Consider the following 9,841-nt stretch of genomic DNA (forward strand, 5'->3'; position numbering starts at 1 on the left):
GTAACTGTTAGTTACTCAGTCACGTCTGATTCATTGTGACCCCATGGACTGTAGCCTGTCAGGCTCCTCTGTCCATGGAATTCTCCAGGCAAGAATACTGGAGTGGGTTGCCATTCCCTTATCCAGGGGATCTACCTGACCCAGGGATCAAATCTGGGTCTCCCTTATTGTGAGCAGATTCTTCACCATCTGAGCCACCAGGGAAGCCTCATTTTCCTCTAGAGCAACTCAATCATCCCAGTGCAAAAGTCATTGCCTTTCTGGAATGTCCTGATGAGCTATCATCCTGTGTGTCTTCTCTAAATTTCAGACTTTGATCATAGTACTTGGCACATTGTTTTGAAATTACATGTGACCATGGGTAATGAGATAATATCTTAATACACACAGGGGTGTACTTTTTTCCTCAATGTCCTTCACCTCTATACTTCTCTCACCACTCAGTTGGAAGATTTCTGAATGTACTACCCTCAGGGTAGGGCTATTACTGCCAAAATGAACAGAGAAAAGTTCATTGCACAGGTAAGAGCACCTATATGGACTTGTGGGATTCACAGCAAATTTATGAAGCTGATAGCTATGAGAGAAAATATTCTTTTAAATTCCAAGAGGCTGAGCACTTTAAGTACGAACATCAATGTTTATACCATAAGTAGAAGACTCAGGGGAGAAGGCAATGGCACCCCACTCCAGTACTCTTGCCTGGGAAATCCCATGGATGGAGGAGCCTGGTAGGCTGCAGTCCATGGGGTCGCTAAGAGTCAGACATGACAAAGCGACTTCACTTTCACTTTTCACTTTCATGCATTGGAGAAGAAAATGGCAACCCACTCCAGTATTCTTGCCTGGAGAATCCCAGGGATGGGGGAGCCTGGTGGGCTGCCATCTATGGGGTCGCACAGAGTCGGACATGACTGAAGTGACTTAGCAGTAGCAGTAGAAGACTCAGGAGCAAAAAGAACCCACTTACCAGTGACTCCAGCCCCACCCCCACCTACAGACTAAGTAAAAATTGCCCCCACTAAAGAGTGAAAAATGCCTCTGCCCATCCTCAGACCAAGTTGCAGGTAGGAGTGAGAACTGATGTCCTATCTCCTCTCTGGAAGGCAGCAGAATGCAGATGTGCCCTGAGCAGCTGGTGTGTTTCAGTGAAGGAAGAAATGTGGTGTATCTGGGCAAGAGAGGGACCAGTGAGCCTCAGAGCAGTAGGGAGACCAGAATCTTGGGAACTTTGTGTCCTCAAGAAGCATAAGAGATGCTTGAAAGATCACCAGTGACCCCAGATGCAGTGACCACCATGGCTCTCGTGACCAGGGGCTCTGCAGGCGGCTGCTACCAAGACGGTTGGCTGCCCACCCACCATGTGTATTTCTTACTTTTCTTCGTGTCTTCAGTGGCTACCACAGTGGCCAACAGATGTTCACTTTGTAAAATAATACAGACAGGAAGATGGAGCAGTAAAGAGTTACCAGGGAATGTGAGCTCTGTTTGCACATTTTTCCTTAACTTTCCTTGTAACCCCCAAGAATCATTAATAATAGAGTAACTCTCCAAGGCATGGAAAAACAGAGAGAAGACTGACGGTTGCCAAGGGCAGAGGATAGGGGGAATGGGCAGATTTTGGATGAAAGAAACACATTTTCAGTTATGAGATTAATAAATTCTGAGGATTGAATGTACTGCCTGATGACTATACTTATTAATAAGAATATCATATTCTTGAAATTTGCTGAGAAAGTACATCTTAAATGTTCCCACCACACCCCCACACACACAAAAAAATACCTAGGTGAAGGGATGGAGATGTTAACAAACCTTATTGTGGTTCTCATTTCTCCATACATACACGTATCAAATCATTACACTGTACAACTGAAATTTACACCATGTTACTTATCAGTTATATCTCAATCAAGCTGGAGGGGGAAAAAAACTAACATTACCAAAATCATTCACAAATAATAAGAGTAATTCTGACACTAGCACTCTGATGAAACATGAAAAATAAATGACAGCTATATAGAATTTCATAATCTTCAGGTTCACAAGGTTTGTGAATACAAGCTGAGACAGAACACAAAGATTTCAAGTGTCTTTCAACCATTAACAGTTTATTATATTAGCCCTTGATATATTAATTTTTCTCCCAGAATTTTATATAGTCAATACATCATAAATACCTGGAGAGTTTCCTTACAAGTATAAATATCAGGCCAACCTCATCTGTATTTAGCAATTTTAATAAACATGTGCTAGGCCCTTAGCCCCACCCTTTCCACCCACCCCATCCTGTACAGCCCCTCCCACACTCTCTTACATGGTGGTTATGTATCTGTTGCACTTGTGACCCAGAAGTCAGTTTTGCTAGCAGAGCCCCCACCCACTGACTTCATGACCAGGGAGATGGTCATCATAGCACATAAGCAGAATGGGACCTGCATTGTCCTCCATCTATTTTTAGGGGGTTGGGTCATTGGAACATCTCAGGACCATATAAAGATGCTGAAGCCCCAGAAAATGACTCTATCTAATACAAAACCTGGAGAATCCCGTGCAGATATTATGAACAGATCTGGGAAGTGAAGAGAAATGGGAACCATGTAGGACTCATGACAGAGTTCTGGCTAAGGAGGGGCGTTTCCACAGCTTCTTCAGCTGAGCTGATCTGCCACCTGATCTGCCATCGGGTCATGCAGGTGGCGGACCATGGGGGTGACGCAGGTGCAGCCCACGGTCACCAGCACCTTCTCCAGTTGGAACAAGCCAGGACAGCCGTTTTGCTTCCTCCGGAGGACCAGAAACTCCTGCTGGATGGGGACGGAGTTCAGGGTCCTGTCTTCCTGTCCCTCCGCGTTGATGCAGCCCATGTGTCTGCACTGGGCCTCCGCGATCTCAGAGGGGAACCGGTTGGCGTCCCGGGTGATGCTGCAGGAAGAGCAGGGAGAAGCGGATGGTGAGATCTGGCGGGAAAGATGCACAAAGGATGGGGGCCCCGCGGCACTGGGCGCCCACCTGCAGGAAGGCGATGCTGGGTAACACGGGGCCGCAGCGCAGGCACGAACAGACAGCCTGGAGTCAGGTGCCGCCCCGGGCGGGGTGCTTAACTCCCTAAGTCTATGTTCCCTCAACTATAAAATGGAGATTCTCATATTCCTCTCCCTTGTGGTTGTTGCCAACACTCCATGATAACAAATGAATAAGAATATGAAACGTTGGCATCCATAAATATTGGCTCTTTTAGTTCCTTTTTTTTACATTTTTATTATGAGAGCCATCTTTCATCCTTTGGTTAGAGATTGAACATCACTTGAAGGTCCCCCAGTACACAGTCTCCAAAGCCTGCTGCTTGGGAAAGAAAACCAAAGCCCTGGGGGTTGTGAATCCAATGCCTTCTTTCAATTTCTCCCTCAATTTCTCTCTCCTTGCCAGGAGGCATAAAGGCCAATCCAGCCGACTAGCCACGGTACATACTCCCTTCCGGAGGAAAGTAAATATATGCAGGCAGCCCCAGAAACACTTCTAATAGTCCCCAGACTCTGTTTTCATACTTATATTTAGAGCATCTAAATGAATGCTTGGTACTCCAAGAATCTCTGTGTAAGACAAAATCCCAGGTTTGTACCCTGAACATCCCCACCTAGAATCTTCCTTCCCCACTGGCCTTTCTCCTCCACTCTGCCCTCTCCACTCCTTGAAGACGGAAATCCAATCTGAGTGGCTTTCTCTGAACTGACTTTTCTGGTCCACTCCCCCTTATCCCCACGCAGAGACCATTATGTGGGCTGCTTTAAAGAGCCCTCTCTTCCAACACACAAAAAAAGTTTCTCAGTTTCAAACCCAGGGCTGCATGAAGCAGAAAAAGGCAAAGCATCAGGAGAGGTTGGAAGCAAAACAGGCTTTTGAGCACATAGGAGGACTTAGCCCAAAGTAGCAAGAAAAGGGGCGCTCCCAGGGAAAGTGGGATCTCTGCTTTTAAGAGTCAATGTAAGGACTATTATTTTTTTCTGTATTTTTGAACTTATTTACTGTATGGTTAGAATAAATTAACATGTTTCCCCTAAGAATATGGAGATCAGTCTCCTTGGCACATACTTGTAATCCCAAGGGGAGATGGAGCGGTTCTGCAAGTTGCGTGAGAAGAAAACTCCCTGGTTCCGCCTGCGGATACGGATGTCAACCCTCACAATGTGGTCCTCCAGAGTGGGGCAGAGGCCAGAATCCCCAGATCTGGGCGGTTTCTGAGCTGCAGCCTCCCCCAGGAGGGTGAGCCACAATGTCAACAGCAGCAGGAACTTGACCTGGAAGAAGATGAGAATGAGGTTGGTTAGGGACTCTAGGGTCACTTGCTGACAAGAGACAGGTCATGCTTCAGCTGAACTCAGCATCCCTGGGACAGGATCAGGGCTCCTCTCTGAACTTCAGATCGTCTCCTGGCAATGAACAATCAGACATGAAGATTCCAGGGTACCAACCTGAGAACTAAACTGTTTGGCCTGGTGAATGCACCCTCCACAGTTCGAGAGCTTTTGAACAGGGAGACATGAGGATATCAGGATCTGAGATTGGGTTTAAATCCTGAGTCTCACCGAGCCTCTGCTTTCTCTTCTTTCCCACCAGAGCATAACACTTGCTTTATAATAATATTCACAGGATTAAATAAAATGTTCTTTGTAATGCACTTATAATAAAAAATAGGGGCTTAAGAAATGATAGCTCTTAATTTCCAACCTCACATCCATGAATCCTCCACAAAACCCTTTGTCCCAGCCATTCCTGCCCCCCTACCCCCATCCATCTAAATCTCCCCCTTCCATCAAGGACCCACTCAGAAGTGGTCTCCTCCAGGAACTGTCCCAAAAGTAGTTCAATTAGAAGTATGTTAATTGCCCTCAAATGATAAAGCTTTTACCATCTAGCATTCAAGCAGCCCTTCTCTATTGTCTGGATATCTAGTATTTATGTTCATACACATCTTCACCTACTAAATGGTAAGTTCCTGCAGGAGAATATGTCATAGAACAGGTGTTTCAAAATACTTTCTGGATGAATGAAAGAGCTGGTAGACGAGTGAATGAACAAAACAATTCATTTAAATTACCAACGTAGTTAAACTCAATGCATTAAGAAAAACACCGTGCAAAACCAAATATAACAGAGTTCCCATGATCCACACTGCCTGAAGGAAGCAGGGGCATTAAGGACATACAACAGAGAAATCAACACACTTCTCTTTAGCTCCAGAACATTTACTTTTTATACTTACTTTGAAACATTGGTTTATCTGGTATTACAGGAATGCACAAAGATAGCTCTGTGAAAATCTAACTAAAATCAAAGAGCTAAAAATTTCTGCAGCTTCCCTTTGTCAGAACCCCACGGTGACCACCGACCCTCACTGGGAATGGACAAGGCTCATCAATGACACTCAACATAATGAAAGTGAGTTGCCTTCATCCTCGGGGCTCCGTGTTGGTCAGACTCACACCTTCCGTGAGTTAAGGTTGGGAAGGTGCCTAGAAGTGTTGGTTTAAATGGCCTTCATTTTTTATCTTTTGCAGATGCTGGAGGCAAGAAATGACAAGAGTAAACCAAAAGGTCATGATGAGAGTGCTATACTAAGGTAACTGATACTAAAAAAAAAAAAAAACCTGTAAAGTGAGATTGACCCAGATAAGCCCAAATGGGCCTAATTTGCCTCCAGATAATCAGCAGATGTCTACTTTCGTCTCCCGTAATCATTCATTCATTCAACAACTCTTTCTTATCTCTGGAGTCTGATGATAAAGGACATGAGCTCTGGAATCAGAAGTCCTCGGTCCACAACTTAGTTCCAGGACTCTCACCAGCTGCAACTAAGTTTCCTCCACCAGAAAATGTGGAGATTAAATGACAGGATCCATATAAAGCATGAAGAGCAGGGTCGGGATGTGGAGAGTATTCAATATAGGAGCTACTGTTAGTTGACCTTTCCCTAAAGATGGGAAAAATGTAGAATTTGCCCCGCTGTACCTTCTATCTACACAAAGCACTATGATCCCGTATTGCAGGACCTCAGTTCCCCAACCAGGGACTGAACCAGGGGTCACAGCTGTGAATGCCCAGAATCCTAACCACTAGATCACCAGGGAATTCCTGGTGAACTCACCAGGAAGCACTGTGAAGTTTTAAAAAGTAAAAGGAAGCCTGCTTGGAAAAGAGAGTCCTTAGCTTTTTGAGCATCACTTCCTTAAATTTCTTGAGTAAATCCCTCTTTTGTGTCTCCTCTTTCATTTTTTGTGTCGTATTCACTGACTCATTTCTAATTTTCATTATTGAAGCTTTAGAGTAAGTGTACCTTGGGGTTACCAGGTTTATCAATAATTACCAAATAGTGACTTATAATTCTAATGTCATTATTATATTTGCTTATATCTTTAGAGTATTACAGAAAACACTTTCACATCTCTGTAATCTCTAGATTCTCACACCTACCTTGAAGGATAGGTAGAGCTCATATTAGTTACCCCAATAAGGCAGGTGAAGAAGCTGTGTCTGATGCTCTCCAGCCTGCTAGTGCCAGTCTGAGGACTAGAACTAGGTGTCTGTGGTCAGTGTTGCCACAGCCCCTGAAGCTCATTACTGTTGTCATCAACATGGAGTCAACCACAGTGTTTCATCTCAGCTTTGTCTCACTGAGGAGCCAGGCATTTTAAGCCATGTGACACCCATGTCAGAACTGTGTAAGTGTTGTAGGTCATGTAGTTTTTTATCAGAAACCAGATGACATCTGCAAATCACTCTAGTGTGCTCCATGAAGCTGATGATCTGAAACTGTAGATTTCAGTGGTTATGAAACACAGAGCAGGGGCTGGATAAAATTCTTGCTGGTTCTTAAGAATGAGACACAGAAGAGCACTTCTCTGAGAGGCTCAGATTATTTTAGTCTCAGATTCTTCTGTGCTGGCTTTCCCAGTGGCTCAGTGGTAAAGAATCCACCTGCAATGCAGGAGATGCAAGTTCTGTTCCTGGGTGGGGAAGATCCCTTGGAGAAGGAAATGGCAACCCACTCCAGTATTCTTGCCTGTAAAAACCCCATGGACAGAGGAGCCATCAGGCTACAGTTAATAGGGTCACAAAAGAGTCGGACAACAATTCTTCTACACCATCTATGAGGCAGGCAAATGGACATCACGCCTTCTCTGTCTAATAGGAAACAGAGGTAAGAGAAAGCACCATCAGAAGGTGGGCAGTGTCAGGACACCAACATGCTCAGCTTAACCCTGTACTTACTCTACTGTGAAATCCCCCAGGAGAATATCTGAACGCTTGTCTCCTAACTCACCTGTGATTCGTGCTCACCCCCACATAGGGATGTGCTCCAGAACCCAGCCAGCTCCTAGTCCACGAGATTTGCCTTGCCTCTCTATTGAGCATGTCCTGTGTGCCTACACCTCCAATTTCTAATCCTATTATAATGTCCTTTGCCCTGTCATGTTTCTTGCTGACAGTCCAACAGATTTCCTCAGAGAAACCAGAAATAGACATGGCTTTAGAACATGAAACTATCCAAAAAATTGTTTAAACACAATGACTTTAAGTTCAGAAATCTTGCTTCTAAACTATTCAAGGGCAGAATGTTGTACTTGAAGTCATAAACCTAGATTCATGTCCCTTTTCTTGGGCATACAGTATCTGATGATGTTAAATCACTTAAATTCATTGAACTATTGTTAATCTTTACAATGGAGAAAGTAGTCCCAATCCGCTTCATTAGGTTGGTGGGAGACTCATAGGTAAAAATAATCACATAACTAGTATTAATATTTAATACTCTAATTTGAAAAGATACATACCCCCTAATGTTTATAGGGGCACTGTTTAAAATAGCTGAAATACGGAAGCAACCTCGGTGTCCATCAACAGACAAATGGAAAAAGGAGATGTGACACATATATACAATGGACTATTATGCAGCGATAAAAAAAGAATGAAACAATGCCGTTTGCAGCAATATGGATGAACCTAGAGATTATCACACTAAGTGAAGTAAGCCAGAAAGAGAAAGATAAATGTATGATATCACTTATATGTGGAATCTAAAATATGATACAAATGAGCTTATTTGCAAAACAGAAACAGACTTGCAGACATATAGAACAAACTGATGGTTACCAAAGGAGAAAAGGGGTGGGGGAAAGATAAATTAGGAGTTTTGGATTAATATATGTACACTACTACATATACAATAGATAATCAACAAGGACCTACTGTATAGCACATGGAACTGTATTCAGTATCCTATAATAAACCATAAGGGAAATTATGGTCTGTTTATTCAGTTATACATAGCTTCCCTGGTGGCTCAGAGGGTAGAGCATCTGCCTGTGATGCGGGAGACCCAAGTTCAATCCCTGGGTCGGGAAGACCCCCTGGAGAAGGAAATGGCAACCCACTCCAGTATTCTGGCCTGGAGAATCAATCCCTTGGACAGAGGAGCCTGGTGGGCTATAGTCCATAGGGTCGCAAAGATCTGGACACGACTGAGCGACTACCCTACCCTAACTGAATCACTTTGCTGTATACCAGAAGCTGATACAACATTGCAAATCAATTATACTTCTATTTGAAAAAAAAATACTCACTGAATTCTTTCTCTGTCCTTATTGTTCATTATATTAAGTGGCTAAGTTAACTAGAAACTATGCCTGCAGAGATCTGCTATTTCAGAGTATATGTTTTATCATTCTCAATGATATCAATTAATCCTCCATAAGGAAGATGAGAGGATAATAAGTCACAGAGGAATAACAATGCACAGAGAGGTTAGGTAACTTATCCCATATCCCACATTTAGTAAGTGGTGAAACCAGGTCCCTCCCCCAGGAACTGTCCCAGTGCATCGCTAGGTGGTTTCACTCCCTGCATCCAGGGGCACTCCTTGTCTGCAAGTCATCTTGGGAGAATCATCACCCCTCTCAGGGCCCCAGCTTCCTTGGTTAAAATAAATCTATATAGATCCTAAAAGGCTGGCTAAGCTTCCTTGGGAGATAAGGCCAACTTAACTCTATAAGCAGAGACTATGTCCAGTTTGTGATGCCAAGAATTTCACAAGCTAATGCCAACCATGCCAAAGCCATTAGTAAAGAGCTATGGTTTTCACCCCACTATAACTTCTGGCTACTTTTTCTTTTTCTCCAACAGACCAGGGTCAGTATTAAAGTCAGCTGTGTGTTTTAAAGAAATGAAACCCCCAAAGACTCCAATCCAGCCTCATTCCTTAGAAATCTGCTCTCCTGAAATCCTAGGGCTAACTGTACCCACACAGGGGTGATCCTGACCACTCACCACGGCCGTGTCACACAGGACAGTCATCGTCATTTTGCTCTGGTTGCTTGCGTTGTTCAGGAAACTCCTTCTGTGCCTGAGTCGTCTTGTGTGTGCTAATGTGGTGTCTGCGAGAGTACCTGTCAGTTTTATAGCGATCTCTGTCCTTGTTTCAAGTGACCTGCTTACTGCCTAAGTTGTGGTTGCCCCAGAGAAACCGATGAATGTAGTGTTTTTTGTTTTTTCCTATTCCACTTCCTGAAGGGAAGTCAGGGGACTCTAGAGAGGGATGACGAAGAAAGGACCAAATCTTCCTCTCCTGCCCGCACCCCACAGTCATTGCCCTCACTCTATAGCAAATCTCTTAACTGATATACTACGGAGAGGAACCAAATGACAAACTGCTGTCATGAGTTTTCATATTCTTCCACCAAATGGCTAAGAATCTAGTCACGCACCTTCTGTTCTACTTTCCAGTCATGCAATGTGAAACGTGATTTAAGTGCACAAGTCATCCTTCGAGGAGACACAGTAGTAA

General features: G+C 43.9%; 1 protein-coding gene across 1 annotated transcript; it reads right to left on the reverse strand.

Moving 5' to 3' along the window:
- Positions 1-2,308: 2,308 nt before the first annotated feature.
- Positions 2,309-9,618, reverse strand: IL17F (interleukin 17F). The gene is made up of 3 exons (XM_019985509.2): positions 9,325-9,618; positions 4,093-4,298; positions 2,309-2,925 (listed from the first exon to the last, which is right to left on the reverse strand). Exons 1-3 carry the CDS (start codon positions 9,355-9,357, stop codon positions 2,652-2,654), a joined length of 513 nt encoding a protein of 170 aa, XP_019841068.2. The 5' UTR covers positions 9,358-9,618; the 3' UTR covers positions 2,309-2,651.
- Between the last annotated feature and the right edge of the window lie 223 nt (positions 9,619-9,841).

This window comes from Bos indicus, chromosome 23 (assembly GCF_029378745.1).
Source record: "Bos indicus isolate NIAB-ARS_2022 breed Sahiwal x Tharparkar chromosome 23, NIAB-ARS_B.indTharparkar_mat_pri_1.0, whole genome shotgun sequence".
Lineage (NCBI taxonomy): Eukaryota > Metazoa > Chordata > Mammalia > Artiodactyla > Bovidae > Bos > Bos indicus.

What these genes read in the sequence shown, in the direction of transcription:
- IL17F (XM_019985509.2), bottom strand. Translation starts at nt 9,357, where the DNA reads ATGACGATGACTGTCCTGTGTGACACGGCCGTG. An exon ending in TCCTGTGTGACACGGCCGTG is followed by an intron (nt 4,299 to 9,324) that starts GTGAGTGGTCAG and finishes ATCTTCTTCCAG; the next exon opens with GTCAAGTTCCTGCTGCTGTT. An exon ending in ATCTCCCCTTGGGATTACAA is followed by an intron (nt 2,926 to 4,092) that starts GTATGTGCCAAG and finishes CTCTTCCTGCAG; the next exon opens with CATCACCCGGGACGCCAACC.